This window comes from Thermobia domestica, chromosome 3, assembly GCF_964235325.1.
Source record: "Thermobia domestica chromosome 3, izTheDome1.hap1.1, whole genome shotgun sequence".
Taxonomy (NCBI): domain Eukaryota; kingdom Metazoa; phylum Arthropoda; class Insecta; order Zygentoma; family Lepismatidae; genus Thermobia; species Thermobia domestica.
The window spans coordinates 281,094,773-281,114,680 of NC_137456.1; the positions used below are offsets into that span (position 1 = coordinate 281,094,773).

At 35.8% G+C, this 19,908-nt stretch overlaps 1 protein-coding gene across 8 annotated transcripts in view; it reads left to right on the forward strand.

The window, feature by feature from the left end:
- ATP8A (ATPase phospholipid transporting 8A1) overlaps nt 1-19,908 on the forward strand; it is a 777,495-nt gene that overhangs the window by 289,083 nt on the left and 468,504 nt on the right. The window contains exon 1 of one of the 8 annotated variants that reach the window (XM_081752483.1): nt 13,100-13,230. The exons of the other annotated variants lie outside the window; for them this stretch is intronic. Within the exon in view, the coding sequence (XP_081608609.1) occupies nt 13,194-13,230 (37 nt within the window). The 5' untranslated portion in view covers nt 13,100-13,193. Of the gene's footprint in view, nt 1-13,099; nt 13,231-19,908 lie in introns of those variants that run through there. 8 annotated transcript variants of the gene reach the window in all.

The following is a 19,908-nucleotide window of genomic DNA, read 5'->3' on the forward strand; positions in this document are numbered from 1 at the left end:
ATACGGTTTACCAAACATCGTTAGGCTCGTCAAGTCTAGGAGGCTCAGGTGGGCAGGTCATGTAGCCAATGGAAGAAAGTAGGAACACTTTCAAAGTCTTAACTGGAAGACCAATCGGAAAACGTCCATTAGGAAAACCTAGGCGCAGATGGGAGGACAATATTAAGATGGATCTCGCAGAAATAGGAATACAGAGTAGAAACTGGATCGAATTGGGTAAGGATAGAAGTCAATGGAGAGCTTTTATGAACGCGACATTGAACCTTCGGATTCCATAGGCCATAGAGAGAGAGAATACATTCAAGTTAAACACAACTGCACAACAAGCTTGAGTGAGTGGCTAGCTTTTGCTCTACTATCGGGAAGTCCGGGATTCAATCCCGCATTCGACCATTTTGACAAAAGTTTTTCTTAATTCCATCTGTGAATGTAGAGATAGTGCGTGTACTGTGAGTCCTGGCCTACTTCCTTTCTTATCGTTTTTAATTCGTTATTATTACTAATTACCAGCAGTGACGGATTTGAGAAGGGGCTTAGGGTGGGGATGTCTTTCGGATTGAAGCCTGTACACCAAAATTACGGAGTTTCTAAAACAAACTAAATATTAGTTAGATCTATGTCTTTACTCATAAACTTCAAATTCTCCTCAGATAAAAAATTAGGAATTTTTAGAAAAACTAAATATTAATAAGAAAAATCTCTCCCAAAATACTTTTCTAAATCCGCCACTGGTTATCAGTATAAAATAGTCTTCAGGGTTGTATCCGGAAGATCATTGCTGAATATACAAACGAAACGAAATACTTGTTATGCCTGTACTCATAAACTTCAAGCTCCTCCCAAATAAAAATTAGGGATTTTAAAAACCAAACATTAATCAGAGGAACACCTCTCAAAATACGTTTCTAAATCCACTACTGATTATTTGAATAAAATTGTATATAGGGTTGTATCCGGAGGATTATTGCTAAATCATTGCACAGCTACAGTAGGCTATAAAAGAAATGTGCAAATACGCTCTGACGGATTATTGAGAAATGTAAGTTTAACTTCTGTGCTAGAAGCTAGAGTACTAAGCTCTAAGAAACGAAACACGGATGACTAAAACTGAAATGATCTAGAGAAGAAAAATGTTGACAACTCAGGAGTTAAATAGCCTCTAAAATTGTCCCTCAAATACTACGTACTTTATGTTTACTTAATTCATAAAACATGTGCTCCATCCATCGTGATGATGAATTCCAGAGGGAAATTTGACATTTAGGTCATGAAATCTTATTTAACTTTAGAGTATACTATAAGGAAGCTATTTAAATAGAAAAATCATGAAAATGAAAAAAGCCAAAATTTCCAAAATTCTCGTTTTATTAAAAAAGTCGGCTTTTCATGTGCAAAAAACCACCGATTCCAAAAAACGGGCTTTTTTGCATCTATGCCTTAAACACTAAGAATTGGTTTTATGTATGGTGTTTATCAATCAGTTGATGATTTTTACAGTTATACATAATATATAAAAGCTTCAGAGTTTTTAATTACAAATTATAAGAAATAGAAGAAGAAGAAAAGAGTTTGGCATGGATTACTGCTGGACGTCTGATCAAAGCCTTTATATTTTGTACCTCTTTCCTGTCAAGATACAGCATACCTTGCATTTAATAAGACCGTTGGAAACATATTTTGATCGTTTCGGTAACTTATCCCATCGTACAGTGTCTCTTCATGGCCTTTCCCCAAGAAAAGTTAAGTTGTGGTTCTTTCCGCACAATAAATCTAAATGCCGTGAATGAATTAGATACAATTTTTAATTCAAGACTAAGCATTATTCTGTCTGAATTTTGTACTGTGAATAAATGCCCAAAATTACTGTTTAAAGTTACATTACTACTACTTATCTTATGTAATTCATAGACAAACATGTCTATCTTGAAGCCAAATTGACTACTGCAGGCAATAGAATAATAAGTACTGGATAAATAGTACTTTCTGTAACAAAATCATGGGAATATTTTGTAAAACACAGATGGTACCACTATTAATAGAATAGTAAATACATATAATAGATCCTAATCATAAATATATATATATATATATGCTGTATTAGAAGCTCATAGCAAGAATGGAATGCTTCAAATGTAAATATAATTATTATAGGAAATAACCTTAAGCAGTATTCATTGAAAATATGTAAACGTGTTCCTAGTAAAAATGTAATAATTACCAAAATAACAGCAATGAGTCACAGTACCAAAGACTTAATCTATCAAAAACCGAAAATTGTTTCTCATACTACTGTGTGTAACCCTACTAGTGATGAGCGCAAGAGTCTTGGTCTTGCAGTTTTTGCAAGAGTCTTGCATGCAAGATATAACAAAATACTTTGGATTGAGTAATAATTACCTGTACCTTGGGCAGAAAGTGCTCATACATGTGCACTATGCTTAGTAGAATGTTAATTTCATATTAACAAAAGAAGAATGTTTTTAAGATATGTAAAATATTATTATGGGATAGTTGTTGCTATGTACATGTTTATGGATACCTAGTCAGCAAGTTTGTGTGCTTGACAGTTTTAAGGAAAAGATATTATAAAGTATATCAACTAATAAACCATTTTTAACACCGTTCACCGACTTTATGATTCTAATAGTAAAGGTGAGAATAATCGTATATAATTATTGAAGCTAATTTTTACATGCAAAGAAATTCCACTCGAAATTTGTATATCTTACTTAGCCGAACCAGGTTAACGACTATTCTTGATAAGTCGTTGTAAAAATTTTGGTGCCGAAACCCGGGATATACTGTAAATTCTCATCCCGAAGCATAGTAGGAGTGAATTTACTTTTTTAGTTAATGAATACAAATTTGACCGTATTGAGAAGTGGTAGAATAATTGTAAGAAAAATGGTCAACGAAACAACGGAGCATGAATCAAATAATAGTGACAACGGTGAAACTAGTGTAACACCAGGATTGACATCGGAAGACCGAATCTTGTTAGCTTTACAGCGACAATTGATTCAGATGTCTACCGAGATAAAGCAGACCATAGAACAGAAGTCTGATGAATCTAACAAGCAATATGAAGAATTAAGTAGACGAATGGAACAGAAGTTTGACGAATCTAACAAGCAATATGAAGAATTAAGTAGACGGATAGAACAGAAGTCAGATGAAACGAGACAGACAATTGTCCAGGTGGTGAATGACATATCCTCACAGTTCGAGGAAAAGTTAAAAAGAATATCCGATGATTGTCAGGAGAAGCACAATCACCAAAACCAAGAAATCAGTACTGTAAAAAAAGATTTAGAAGTGATAGAATCTTCCGTTCAACAGCAAAAGATCCAGATCATCAACAATTCTAACAACATACGTGTAAATACGCAATTGTTAGCTACTATACAGGAAGAGATTAGAACGCTACAGGTTAAGGACAACACATACCGTAATAACTTGGGTAGTGATCGCTTGGAGTTTCCCCACTCACCAGTGATGAACTCACCTTCGCCGGGGTCTGATGAGGATATTATATTGGACGAAATACATCCGAAGAGTACAGATGGGCGAAACATAGATGGTGTAACAACACATCACGTAATGGATAGGAACTATCACTCAACAAGTACACGGAATGATAAAAGGAAGGTAAAATTAAGTGTTAAGATGAGTGAAATACGAGCTATGAGTAAATTCAGTGGTAAGTGTAACGAGAATGCTACTTCTTTCTTAGAGAAATTCCAGGATGAGTGCAATATTATGTGTATAGATAGATCACAATATATGAAATTAATCCCTCATGTATTACTCCCACCTTGTTCATTATGGTTTAAAGCAGTACGTGATCACATCAGTACTTATGAAGAATTCAAAGCGGCACTAATCGCAAATTATGAAAATGACTTTTTGCTGGCAAATAGAGATGCCACCATTAGAAATCAACACTTCAATCCTCGATTGCATAAATCTGTTGTAGAGTTTGTTGTAAATACATACAACGAATTAAAGGTCGTTAATCCATTGCAATCGGAATCGAGAATAATAGCATCGATTCGAAATTTGCTTCCATTTAAGTTACAACAGATCTTATTTTCCACCCAGTGTATGAGTTTCAACCATTTATTAATGCTTGTCCAATGCTATGAAACTCAATACCATGCTATGAATCAACAAGCCGGAATGGGTAAAAATAAGAATAATTCAGATCATTTTGTGCCAGTTCGGAATTTGAATATCCGAAGTGTGAATAATACGGAACATAACCTAAGCCGAGTAAATTCTAGCAATCAAAATGAGCAAAATAGGCAAAGTTATGTAGGGAATCCGCCTAACCTAATTAATCGTAGCAATCCATATGTTAGACCATATAATCAAAATAGGTTTAAAAATAGACGTAATGTATGGCGAAATTCCAGGAATACAGCAAACTACGCGGATAGATGTAATTGGAGATCAAGAGATGGCACTTCATATCAAAACCAGAATCACGACGTAATACATGTACAAAATAGTACGGAACCTAATCATGATTGCGCAGTACAATGTACTTTATTAGAATCGTATGCAAGTACGAATGTAACCTGATTACCGTTAATGAAATTTGGTTAAACCCATATCAGTTATAGATTTTCATGAACATTTATTTTATTTTTATTCAATTTAATTCTCTTTAATTCTCATTAATCAATGATAATTCTCAAATGTTTTTAATATATGTAAGAATTATAATTTAATTCATAAATGATTAAAAGCAAAGATTATTTATATTAGATTGATTTGTGTTGAAAACTTAATTGTCAAAGATTATGTTAAGAATAAGATCCATTCTATAAAACTAATTATTCAACGACTATCTTGAATGAGATTCTTCTTTATTATGACATCTTAGTGCTACGATGTATACCTTTAAATGCAACATCTAACTTATTTATTATATAATGCGCCCTGACTATTTGAAACTAATGTTTGTCCCTTACGATTTTTGAATTCGCACCCTTCAACGATCAATTAAATGAGCGACGATATTTTTAATAAGAAAATATAATAATAATGTAGTGAATAATAATGAAATAAATATAATTATTGTAATAAAAGATAAGTATTGATGAAGTGTAAGATTTGTTAAAAATATATATATGTGAAATGTAATGAAGAGATATACGAGGTGCGATCAAAATGTGATTGACATATGCAATGTAAGAACACTATTGTAAACGGACCAGTGGTTCTTGAAGATAAAAGCCAAGCTTACTCATGACTTTTATATTCAGTCCAATTGTCGGGCGACATTTTATATAACAAAATACTTTGGATTGAGTAATAATTACCTGTACCTTGGGCAGAAAGTGCTCATACATGTGCACTATACTTAGTAGAATGTTAATTTCATATTAACAAAAGAAGAATGTTTTTAAGATATGTAAAATATTATTATGGGATAGTTGTTGCTATGTACATGTTTATGGATACCTAGTCAGCAAGTTTGTGTGCTTGACAGTTTTAAGGAAAAGATATTATAAAGTATATCAACTAATAAACCATTTTTAACACCGTTCACCGACTTTATGATTCTAATAGTAAAGGTGAGAATAATCGTATATAATTATTGAAGCTAATTTTTACATGCAAAGAAATTCCACTCGAAATTTGTATATCTTACTTAGCCGAACCAGGTTAACGACTATTCTTGATAAGTCGTTGTAAAGACCAAGACCAAGACCAAGACCAGGAATCCCGATGCAAGACCAAGACCAAGACCAAGGGGTGCAAGACCAAGACCAAGACCAAGACCATACCTGCAAGACCAAGACCAAGACCAAGACCAAGAGTCTTGCACAAGTACCGGCACTACTTGAATTTTTTTTATGTAATGTAAAAAAAGAAGGAGATGGATTTCTTGGCTTCAGTAAAAATGCTGCTGAAGTGAATGTATTCCAGTAGTTTATGCAATCCGTGTGAGTCGATCTGCCCCTGTAGCTTATAGCAACAGTATATCGTTTTCTGAATTGGTTGTTCACGTGTTATGTAGATATTACTCGTTTTCAAGCCACACAGGTGTCATTTCGCACCAAGTGCGCTCTTATGGTGGACAAACACCATGGGCGTGGGTTTTCTCGATATTTTTTGTTTCCTCCTACTTTCTCATTCCACCTCTTCAGTCATTTCTCATCATTACCGTCTCCCTTAGCCTTGGTGCACAATCGTGGGACGTTAAACTACATACTTAATTTTATTTCAAAGCATATTAGTGGTGTTCTTCTTTCAAAACTAAAGAGAAATATAGATCGAACATCAGTAATACCGTACACCATAGGTGTCGACTACATGGGTATGGCCTTGGCTCCGAGACTCAAGCATCCATTGGAAATTTTCAATGTGTACTCTTAAAACTAATATCGAAATAACATTTTCATGGCATTGACAAACACTTAGTGCATGTGATCGCAAGTTTGATTTCATTGGCGGATGCTTATACATTGAATAATTGTTTATTAATATTAGCCTCGTTAGGTATACGACACATCGAGGATTAAACAATATAACATTATACAACAACAATAAATTTATATTATAAAATTGAAAATGACTATTTTTGGGACTCCTAATCACTTGAACCAGCAGACCGATCTCGATCAAATTTTCAACATAGACGAGGTTTGGGCCTGGGAGTGTTTTCATCATTTCACTTTAACAGTAAAACTTAGGGGAGGGGAAGGGGGAGTTATAAAATAATAAATAAAACTTTATTACTCTTTAACCAAACGACCAATCTCGATCAAATTTTTAACATAGATGAGGTTCTGACTTGGGGTGTTTTTTTAAAGGGGTGCTGGGGTGTTCTGACTTGAGGAATGATATCTGTCAGTTCACTTTGACGCAGCAATGTAGGGGAGCAAGAGGAGGGGAGATGTACAAAAATAAAAATAAAATAAATAATAAAATAAAATAAAATAAATAAAAATAAAAATGACTAAGTTTGTGACTCAATTACTCTTGAACCGATCTCAATCAAATTTTTAACATGTATGAGGTTCGGTCCTGGAAAACTTTTTAGAGTTTGTTTCACTTTGATGGTAGAACCTAGGGGAGGAGGAAGGAGGGGTATATATATAATAAAGTTTAATAACTTTTGAAACACCCGATCGATCTTGATCAAATTTTCAACATAGATGAGGTTCTGACTTGGGATTTTTTTTTTTTATCAAATCACTTTGACGGTAGGAGGTAGAAATGGAAAATGTACAAAAATAAATAAAATTTAATAACTCTTGAACCACCCAACCGAACTTGATCTCATTTTCAACATAGATGAGGATCGGACCTGAGGTGGTTTCTGTCATATCACTTTGGCGGCGCAGTTTAGGGGAGGGGGAATGAAAGATATTTAAAAATGATCGAAAATGACTCATATTAAAATTGAGTCTATAGTTTTTGTGGTCGCTGAGATAAACAGTGACACTTTCGATGCTATTTAAATCCAAATTCAGCCCCGTAGCTTGGCGGAGGGAAGAGGAGATAGGCTATATAAAAAGGATCGAAAATGACAAATATTATTGTCGAATCCATAGTTTTCCAGTTCGCTGAGTTGATTACTGGCACTTCCGATACCGTTTACGACCAAATTCAGCCTCGTAACTTGGGGAGAGGGAGATACATAATAATGATTAAAAAATGACCAAATATTAGTGTCGAATCCATAGTTTTCGGCGTCGCTAAGATGAACAGTGATACTTCCGATCCCGTTTAAGTGCAAATTCAACACTGCAACTTGAGGGAGGAACAAGATATGTAAAATTATCAAAAATTACCATTATCAATGTCGAACTCATGGTTTTCGAAGTCATTGAGATGAACAATGACACTTCCGATGCCGTACCTCGCAACATGGGGTAAAGGAGATATATATAAGTTTATTGAAAATGACCGATATTAGTGCCGAATCCTTAGTTTTGGGGGTCTCTGAGACGAACAGTGACACTTTGATGCCGTTTAAATTCAAATTCAGCCCCGCAACTTGGGGAGGAGAAGGAGCGAGGAATATAAATATAATCAAAAACAACCGATGTCAGAGAGCGCTTTACTAATAGTAAAAAGTGACTAACGAAATATATTATTATTATTATTATTATTATTATTATTATTATTATTATTATTATTATTATTATTATTATTATTATTATTTAACCCAACGAAGTGTGTAATTGATGCTAATAATCCATATTCGCAAGTGAGACTTCAAATAATTGGTAGTTTGACGCCGTTATTTTGTATTTTCAATACAGATCAAAAGTATTTATATAGATTGAATTTACACAAAAGACATAGACAGTTGAATCGTTTTCAGTTTTCACTCAAATTATTCTAAAATATTAAGAGTTTTGATTATAATTATTATTATTTTAATTTTCTCTCTCTGTTTCTTTAGTCAATATTGCTAAATATATCATGATCTTCATAATAGCTATTCTGCCAGTATTGACAGGTTACTTGTTGCAACTGAGAAGCTTCGATGTTCGGTGGTCCTCAGTTAGTCTCTTCGTCTTGATGTAGCAATTTTCTGTTTTAATACCTTCTTCAACTAGTCTCCTTCGCTCCCTCCCTCTCTTTCCTTCCACACTACCTTCCAGCACGTCCCTCATAATACAGTTCCTCCTCAGCCAATATCCTAACCAGTTCCTCTTCCTTCTCTTAACAATAACCAAAATTCTTCTTTTTTCCCTACTGCTAATTTTTTAACACCTTCTCATTCGTTGTCCGTTCAATACAGCTAATTCTATGCTTTTTTCGCCATGCCCATGTATCGAAATCCTACAATGTTTTCATCACTTTTGCGTAATGTCAATGTTTCTGCCCCATAGAGTACATATTGGAATCAGTAAAACAAAATCTCAATATTTAATTGGAAGTTTGATTAATACAAGAATTAGCTAATCGTGGTTGAAAAGAAAAATCTGACGCCTTTAGAGTGTAAAAATAATTTTGCAATTCATGGTATTTCAATAATCTGTGCCGTCTTGATTTATCTTTATTGTGTCTCAGGGGTAGCCTCCCCAGTTTGGGAACCAGTGGAGTGTTGGATCTGTTTAAAATATAAATAGATTACGAAACGTTGTGATTTAGGCATATCTTACAAGTATGAAGCGTGGGCACCCATTAAAAAAGGAAAGGTCATCACCTATGTTGTACACTATCACATACTTACACAATGTTAAAACTATATTACAATTAGAAACATGCATTGTATTTCCGTTACTATTGGCGCATTGTAGAGTTTATTATCTCTTATATTCATAGTAAAATTTACCTATGAAAAGCTTGGGAATTCCTAAATGCAAGACTTGCAAGACTAAGACCAAGACCAAGACTGGGTGTGCAAGACCAAGACCAATACCAAGACCAAGGGTTGCAGTGCAAGACCAAGACCAAGACTGGATGTGCAAGACCAAGACCACCCCGGTCTTGGTCTTGGTCTTGCGTTTGCTCATCACTAAACCCTACTAATATCAAACCAAGAATACCTGCAATTCCAAGAGCTACTTCGTGGCTAAGCGGTTAACGTACGCGCCTTTGGCTTGGGGGACCCGGCTTCGTTTCCCGGCGGGAGCTCATGTGGTTTGATTTCCACGTTAATCAGTAGGTCCCGTCTCATATAGCCTCGCTGCTGAAACGGGAATTAAGCTCAATTTCAACTCAACTCAACCTACAATTTCATACTCTTTTATAGGTAAATGAGACTCGTAATTTATAATTTATTCATGTGATTAGTTGTTTTCATAAAGGGTTTTCATAAAGTATGGACGGATTTAATTCGCTTATAATTTACATAAAAATGCTCATATTGAAATCAAATAAAGTACAAACGGTAGCGGAAGGATTAAATTTTTACCTGTAATCTGCACCAGCTCAGTTCATTCACCGCCACACCTCCAACTGGGCGCCATTTACGTCCACACATTCGCGTAGGCGGCGCTGGAATCCACTCACAGCGTTCCGCCGTCTTTGATCCGAAATGCCAGCCACAGACGCCCTGATTTTGTCCTTTAAGGTCTCCAAACCACTTGGCTTCTTTGCATAAACTTACGTTTTCACATGACCCCAAAGCCAGAAGTCGCAGGGAGTAAGGTCAGGGTAAGGGAAAGCATCATCAACAGCCCACAGAAGTCGATTCCTAGACGGTCCATGGAACTCGGAATTCCACAGACAACCGTGTTTAAGATAGCCAAGAAGACGATCAAGGCCAAAGGTTACAAAATCAAGATAGTCCAGGATCTGCATGATGAAGATTTGGACATCCGGTTCAGCTTCTGTGACGCCATGCTCAAGCAGTTGGAACATGGCGACGTTCTCGTTTCAGCCATCATGTTCTCAGATGAGGCAACCTTCCATGTCTCCGGGAAGGTTAACCGACACAACTGTCGCGTTTGGGGCACGGAAAACCCAAAGGAATTTGAGACACATGAGAGAGATAGCCCTAAAGTGAACGTTTGGTGCGCTGTGTCCTATGATCATCTGATTGTACCGTTCTTTTTTTGAAATTTGGTAAGAAACTGACCCTTGCCCTCCCTCTCCCTCTCTCAACGTGTTCAGAGTTGCCGCTTATCTAACAGTGTTGCCAACTAAAAATTTAATCCTTCCGCTACCGTTTGCACTTTATTTGATTTCATTATGAGCATTTTTATGAAAATTATAAGCAAATTAAATCCGTCCAGACTTTATGAAAACCCTGTAGTGTTATTGTAATATGAAGATTACAGATTGGGTTAGTTACAAATGCCAATGTTAGAATAGAGCAAAATTAGAAGGAGGAGTGAAAACATCACCCCCCTGCAAACTAAAGAACAGTTATTGATTAATACATACCAGAACTTTGAATAACGACAAACTTGTGCACTATAATTTCGTTTAAAAAAAAAGGTTAGAAGAGTAATTATAGTTGAAAGAAGAAAATCGATACAGTTTACCGAAAAGTCAATATGTCGTCGTTAGAATAAATGGCAGTTAAAGATGGCAACAAATGTTTGTTTATGCTTGGCCAAAACTAGAACTTGTGAAGAAATGCTTGTTGCTGATTGACCGCACTGCAGATGCAGGATGTTTCAAAACAACACCGACGACATTTGGAAGGTGATTCCTGACACAAAGATAAGACAAAAAGTATAGACCAACCCGGGTCAAGACTTCACTTAGGAATAATATATGCTCCATCCAAAAATACATATTTCAGAATCCTAAGCTACTCATGCAACAATTTTTATTGGTGGAGTTTTGCTATGGGCATATAATTTGAAGTATTCACCAACTACCTCTATAAAAATTGTTGCGGAAGTACTGCAGAATTCTGAAACTTGGATATTTGGATAGGGCACATACTAGTTTCTAAGTGAAGTCTTGACCCGACTACGGTAGGTCCCACAGTTTTGAACTATAGACCTTTAAAGTTTTTTTTTTTTTTTTTCGTTTTCGGCAGCCTATAACTCCGAAAGGAAGCATTGTGCACCGAGGTTGGTCTTTGTTTTTGTCTTATCTTGGTGTGAGGAATCGCCTTCCAAACGTTGTCGGTGTTGTTTTGAAACACCCTGCATAATTTACTTTTCTCATTACAGATTGTTGTTTAAAATATAATATATACATGATTTTTCGATTAAGGAATATCACTTTGATTCAGTTGAAAGTCAAGCAAAAGCAGTTTCAACAATTTTTTTCAGTGCTCCCGCGTAGCGTAATCGCTAACGCTCTCGCCTTCGGTGCGAGCGGTCCCGGGTTCGATTCCCGGTGGGCTTTTTCAGGCCATCCACCCTGAATGAGGTTTCCCTGGTTTTTCCTTATTTACACCAGGTAAATGCCGGGGTGGTACCTAACTTATAGGTCCCAGGCCGCTTCCTTCCTTCCCTTCCCCGGATAGTGTGCTCGCCGAGAGATGTCATCCCTCATACGTGACGGGCTAAATGGCCTTAGATGCTGAAAGCCCAGAAATCTAAATCCTAACTCCCTAACAATTTTTTCGAGTTCATTTTATTTTTATTTTATTTTATTTTATTATTATTATTATTATTATTATTATTATTATTATTATTATTATTATTATTATTATTTTGTAGGTTTGTCCTCATTCAAATAGAGTCACAGAGTTCTTCGACTTTAGAACCTGACGAGCTCTTTCGTGGCTAAGCGGTTAGCGTACACGCCTTTGGCGCGGGAGACCCAGGTTCGATTCCCGGCGGGAGCGCATGTGGTTCGGATTCCCCGTTAATCAGTAGTTCCCGTCTCATATAGCCTCGCTGCTAAAAGGAACGTTTAAACTCAAAATAAATTAACTAGAACGTGACTCATGACTTTGGGAGGAAAAGCCGCAGATAGAAAGGTGTTAGGGGGAAAAGACGTAATGGGTAAAAGCTACAAGCAACAGAAGCCACGCAATGTTTGGAAGCTCACGAGACCCCACTGATAATCTACCTACATCCTACATATATTTCCCTCTGATTTCCTAATTTAAAAATAGCATGCGTGGTTATTTAGAAGGGAAATTAACTTACATGTTATCGCTACTATATTGCTTAGTACTTTTCCATGTAATTAAGATTTCGTTCTATCTCTTTTCACATGCAACCACGTGTTGATAAACGAAATATTTTTTTATAAACATTTTTTGGTACTACTTTTGTTTTAACAAATATATTGATTAATATTTGTGCACTTCTAACTCTTTTTATTTATTTATTTATTTATTTATAGACATACATGTATGGAAAGCTTCTTACATACATGAGGATATCACACTTATTTTGTAAACCGACGCTTGCGATTTCGCAACATTTATCTCCCAGATAGATTTCGTTTTACTTTTCTTAATGCATGCACCAGGATAAAGAATTATCATGCAACACCTTCTGGCAGAGCGAATGAATATTAAAGTTGTTAGTGCGTGACAGGCCTATAAGGCAGCACCGGCATGATTATTTTGTTCGTTCACTAGAATGAGCAGAAGATTAGTGTAGAAGCGGACTCCGGTTGGAGGAGAAGGTCGAGCGAAAACGTCATTGAATCGTGAACTTGCGATTGGTTGTTTTTAGTGGGAGTTCGGTGTGGGTGGCTTTTCTCTCTTGGGAGCGTATGGTAGTATCAGTTCATATTGTGTATCTCGGATCAACAGCGGTGGAAAACTTTTTTGTTTTCTTATTCTGTTGGAATCTTAGATGAACATCATTCAACCCTTGAAGGTCTATCCTGCCAGTATGTAGCTTCTGATTTTAATCTCTTCTTTTTATTTAGCACGTACTGCAGACCTAATATCTTATGCACGCACGTTCGTTATGCATTGAATAAAATAAACACCTTTAGAATTTTAGCTTCGTAGAATACAGGAGCACAATCTCAGCGTCTGGTAAATAGAAGGCAAACTTCATCTAACCATTCTTCTTATTTAACAGGATTATCACTGTGTTTCCCACCCTTTATAAATTTATTTATTTATTATAAGTATTCTAGTAACAGTAAAAATATAAAAGTTTCTAAAGTGGGCATGCTAATCTTACAAATTGTTATTAAGTTGGTTGTTTGGATTGGTATTTAGCATTCCTACAGCACTGAGGCTATTTGAGGCATGGAACCACAGTATAACGTGGATCCGAACCACACTGAGGCATCGTGACTGTAGTACAAGCCTCACCTAGTGCATAGGCTCCCTTGTTCAATCTGAGGAGCTGCGCTAAGGGAACTTCATAATGGACAAACATCATGTGTGCAGGTGTACAACTTACTTTATTACACCATCATCCATCTTCATTACTGTTTCCCTTATTCTCGATGCATAATTGTGTGACATTAAAACTCGTGGAAATCGAACCTGAATCTCCTGCACTAAAGATGGGTACGCTAACTATATAGCGACGAAAGTACTCAAACTGTCATTAAGTGAACTAATATTTATTTGTGTATTATTTCATGTAGAATAAGATAAACTCTGAACAAATGACTATAGTTGTAAATCTATGTAAGTTATTTATCAACTCTGTTAGTTTTGGTATCGTAATAGTGCCTTCATCAGACACATACTATCTGCAATATATGCATGTGTATTATGATAGCATGGATCTGGGTAAGACATTGTTATGATGCCAAAACTGTTAGCACAATTGGTAAATACTGTAGACAGCTTTAAAACTGTAATGTCGCGTTTAGTTTGTATTTATTTTCTAAGAAATCCTAAGTTTAACATGGCGCCGCGGTGGCTCACTGGGAGAGCTCACCTCTGTTGTGTGAGGTACCTGGTTCGATCGTCCTGAGTAGATGGTGGTTAACAAACACCATATATGTGAGCTTTCTTGGGGTTCTCCCAGTTCCTCCCACTTCCTTCATTCAATCTTTTCATTTATTATCATAATCACGTTCTCCCTTAATTTCGGTGCATAATATTGTTAGAGTTGGAGTAGTAGTCTGAAGAAGGAAGTGATATACTTCCGAAACTGTAACATTTCTAGTTAATTTATAATAAATATTATAGACAGCCTTGTAAGAAAGTCGTATTTAGTTTGTGAGAAATTTCTAATTACAATATCAATATAAAGATGGGAGAATAATATAAAATTCGGTGTTAAAGAAATGATCCCGATTGGATGGATTCGGAACGGGGTAAGATCTACTGGTGACCTTCAGTTTCTGCAGGTAACGGAAAGAATTTGACCTTAGGCTATCTTGGACTTTGAAGGAAAAAAACATTATCGAGAATTATGATAATTTCTTTAGGCTGTTTCGAGATTTGAAGAGAAAGTCGTGTGTAGGATAATGCTTACTTTCCTTAAGTTATATCGGTATTTGAAGGGTAAAGCAGCATCAAGAATATGTTTATTTTCCTTAGACTATCTCTGGATTTGAAGAGAAAAAACTACGTCTAGAGGCATACTTATTTCCTGATTATGCTTATTGGCCTTAGGATATGTCAGATATCTCTGGATTTGAAAGAAAAAAACAGCGTCGAGAATGTGCTTATTTTCCTTAGGCTATTTCCGGATTTGAAGAAAAATAAACAGCATCAAGAATCATACTTATTTGCTGTAGGCTATCTCGAGATTTCAAGAAGAAATAGAGCATCGAGGATCACTTAGGACCTGCTGATTATGTGACGAACGTAATTGCCCACTTCACTTTGCAATACAATATCACTAATGAAACACTATATAGTGAAGAGACATACATACATTATTTATGAAACTACATTATTTATGAAACTAAATAACACAGTTTTGCACAATAGATAAATTAACTCGATGGTCTATGGAACCCAGAGGTTCAATGCCGCGCTCACAAAACCTCTTCATTAACTTATGTCCAGTTTCTACTTTATGTTCCTATTTCTGCGAGATCCTTCTTAATATTGTCCTCCCGGCTGCACCTAGGTCTTCCTAATGGCCTTTTTTCCGATTGGGTTTCCAGTTAAAATTTTGAAAGCGTTCCTACTTTCGTTCTGGCTACATGTCCTGTCCACCTCAGCCTCGTAAACTTGATGACCCTAAAAATGTTTGGTAAATGGTTTGCATTATGCAGTTTTTCGTTACGAAATTTCCGCCATTCCCCATTCCCGTTCCTCTTGAGTCCGAATATTCGCCTTAGGATTCTATTCTCAAATACTTTCAGTCTTCGTTCATTCCTCAGAATAAGCGACCACGTTTCGCAAGCATACAGCACAACTGGCATGGTTATCGTTTTTATATTTGAAGCTTCAAAATTCCTTAATAGAAAGCTTCAAAATTCCTTAATAGAATTTGCGAAGATAAAAGATTTTGTACTGAATAACATAATTAATCCTCTGTTTTTAGTCAGCAGTAGATTGCATCACAGGAAATCGTCGTAAATCACTGAAAATTAACCATACTAAATGAATCATTCTGATCCGCTAAATTGTGTCGTTCCAAATTAACAGGCCGAGCTAATAAATTAGGCGAGTCTAGTCTCACGTTATACTTCAAAGTAATAATCCTTCTCATCAATTAGTACGAATAGAAATATGTCTTTTGATGTTGCTACTTGTATGACAAGAGGATGTAAGTGCTGGAATTGTAAAAATATTAAGGTAATACACACACACACACAGACCTAATCCGAAGTCGGAATCCATTGTTTAATGAAGTGGTATCTTTCTCATCTTTAATATTTCCATAATAATAATCTCCATATTATGAATTCAAAGTATTAACATTCAAAGTGTTCAAAGTATTAGACTTAACATTCAGTTTCTGAATATTTTACTGTTCTTACAATATTACGTGAGAAAATATGTTCGAACTTAGCCCAAATTACTGGTTTGTAACTCTGTCCTAATTCCTAGTAAGTGTGGCATATGCTTTTAAATATCATTAAAACAAATGCATACGTAACATTCAAATATAATTACTATACAGTGTGTATATCCAAATTGGAAACAAAAAATGAAATGGAATACTTACAAGAAAATTATCTCTCACGCAAAGATTAATATTTCTTATGAAATCCCTTATTCTTTATTAAATTTTTTATCCTTTGTGGCATCCTATGTACGAATTTAGCACCTTTTGCTTCAATCCAGCATCGTGATACCACAAATTGTCGATTTCCTTGATCAATTGAAAGTTTGGTTCTAATGTGCTTTTTCTCTAGCTTTTCTTTCATGAAGCTCCAAAAGTTTTCAATTGGGTTCATATCAGGACTAGTGCTTGGCCACGGAAGAACACTAATTTTGTTGTCCTCGAAGAATTTCGTCACAGCTTTGGCCCAGTGGCATGGGCCTCCATCATGCATAAAGATGAATTGTACGCCATCAAACTAGAGTGCAGTCTGGGAAAGCAGTTCTTCTTGAAGGTATTAGTCGTGTTTCATTGTCCTCTCTACTATATACAGTCTTCCAGGCCCGAAGACAGAGATCACACCTCAGACCATGACTGAAGTAGGGTGCTTCACGGTTTATTAAAGACATTCCAACTTGAATTCCTCCCAGGTCAATGTCGCACATATTGTGAACATTCATCAGATACAAAGATACATAATTCATCACTAAAACGGACTGTTCTCCAATCGTCAGCAGTCCAATATTCTAGGCCTCGTGCCCATTCGAGGCGCTTCTTTGCCATGATTGGAGTAGACTCTAATTTTTGTTTTCTTTCTTGACTGAGTACTTTTATTCCCTCGGCACAAAGAATCCTTCGAACACTTTCAGGCCAAAAGTCTGCGCCATACTCAGCCATTTCTATGGTTAAGTCTATTAGAAATTGCACTTCTGTTTCCCAGAGCCAATCTTTTTAGTTTTCTGATACGTCTTAGCGATAGCTTGGTTTTCGCCCACACTTGCCAACCCTATTTTGACTCTTGTTCATTTCGACAGAGATTCTACTCACAACTAGCAATGTATTGCCGTGTATATCTTATTTCCACCAGAAGTATTTTGTTAACTTCCATTTTTCGCGGAGGGAGGTCTTTTGCTTTTCTCATTATGCTGCGATTACAGGACTACACAGAATAAAAGATTGATACACGAAACACGTCACGATCATTTTAAACTGGCCCATTCGAACTGTTGAACGCCTTGAATGTCGTTAGCTTCTTACGACAGCAACCACAACACTTCAGACTGTAACTTGTTGATAGGATCCACAATAGCTATCTACAACTGAAACACCACTTGCAAAATCTCCCCCCCCCCTCACTAATACCATCTGCTGTTCAACGGTGATATCACCACTTCAACTGTACAGTAAACAAATGAAGGATCCTATATTGGTGATTTAACCATTAAATTAAATGTTCTAGGAGTGAAATTAGGACTCCTACATCAATTTTGCATTTTTCGATCGTGAGTGTAATATTTGAACACGTCTGTATACGTATGTCCCAGTTGTAATAAAATATTGAACATCCTATATTTACACCTATGTATTGGCATAAAAATTCTCGCAGTATGATTATAAGTACAGAAGTTTGACAAATTGGTGAGTTAACCCAATGATAATCACTTCATTGTTGTGCTCAAATGGAAGCAGTCTTATATGAGGCATTTGTTAAGTTAAAATCAATCCTTCAAGTGAGAGAATGTAGAACAAGTTTTGCCACTGGTTGTACTAGAATAGGAATTACCACTGGTTGTACTAGAAACCTATTGGACACATGTTGTCTCAGTGGTAAGGGTTAAAATTGAATAATCAAGTAGTCTTTGAATTGAAGGATAAATTCGTTGAATTTTGTTATTCAGATATTCAACTAATTTTGTGACGAATATTCGAGTAGTGAAAAACAAAGATATTTGAACAGAGGATCGAGTTGAGTTGAGTTTTGAGTTTAACGTCGCTTTCAGCAGCGAGGCTAGCTCTGCCGGGAATCGAACTCGGGTCTTTCCACCTCAAAGGCGCGTACACTAACCGCTTAGCCACGAAGGAGCTTCAATCAGAGGATCAGTAATGAATTTTCGAATAACAAGAAAATTAAAAGAAAATATTCGAATAATAAGAGGAGACTTTTTACCAAAGGAATATTCGAATATTGATAAAATTGAAGGAAAATTCATAATATGGAGATTATTCGAATAATATATTCAAATAATGAGACAATTGAAGGAAAATTAATATTCGATTAATGAGGAAATAGAAGGAAAATTAATCCTCGAATAATGAGAGGAGATTATCTATTTGAGTATCGAATATTTGACTAATTAGAAAATTGAAGGAAAATTAATATTTATTCCAATAAAGATAGGGTGACCAGACGTACTGATTTTCGCAGTACAGTTTTTTTTTTGTTTTTTTGTTTTTTTTTAAGAGCTGTTCTGCATGTTACGAGGACGCCTAGAAAATCGAGAAATGACGCACTTAGTATCAATATCCGCCACTCGATTTCACTTAGTTTCGAGTAATCTCACAAAACGTGCATTGAAGCTCCATATACATGCGTACAAAGTCCCATATTTGAACTAGTTTTTTAGTACGAAATGTTACGCTTTTAAACAAAATTCTGTTTCCATGGAATTCCTTTAGATAAAACATATAACAAGCGATATATAACTCAATTTCGGTTTAAAAAATATGGATTTGGCGGCTTTGATACTAGGCGACTCAAATGTCCTGCGAAATGTCCCAACTTAACTTATTTGCAATATTTTAATGTTTCATTCATTACTCACAACATTTTTAACCACAGATACTTTTTCTGAGTGATGAACGTTTGTGTTTTTTCCACACTCCTCAAAATATTATTGTTAGGAAAGCAGAACAATAAACACAATTGTTTTGAAATACACTGTTTTTACTGATAAGGAAAGGACATGAACATATCATTCGGATATCCGAATCAAACCTAGTCCATTTGTTAAACATAACAAAGAATTAGGTGCCATGGACAACGTAGTAAGTCCCTAGGGCCCATTAACCCTGTTGGTGTAAAGAAAATCGTAGACTCGCAGTGAAACAGCTATTGCATCAACAGTCTTCATTGGAAAGTCATGGTTTATAGCTCATTCTCTTCAGCATGAAACAAACTTTCCAGAGTTGCTACGTATTGGGGCCCATAATGTACCTGAACAGGGAAAATTAGGAGAATGTCGGGAAAATTTCCTCTAGAAATACCTACCATCAACTTCTGACTTCTCTGGAGTGGCCCCGGGTAAAAGCACACAATGCAAATGTATCTCTAAAAATACTATGGTGATTAGGAAAATGTGTATTGTTATACAGGCTTTTCCTTCATATCTGTTCCGTCTATCAATACAAAACTTGGTACACTCATTTCCTAATGCCCATAAGAGACGAAAACATCACTATATCTATTCATAATATTAACATTTGAAACCTTCTAAAAGGTGTTTTATCCTTTAAAACACGCTTGTATAGCTGCTTTCATCACAGCACATATGGATATAATGCTTTAAACTCACTGGCATACCTGAAGTTGCCA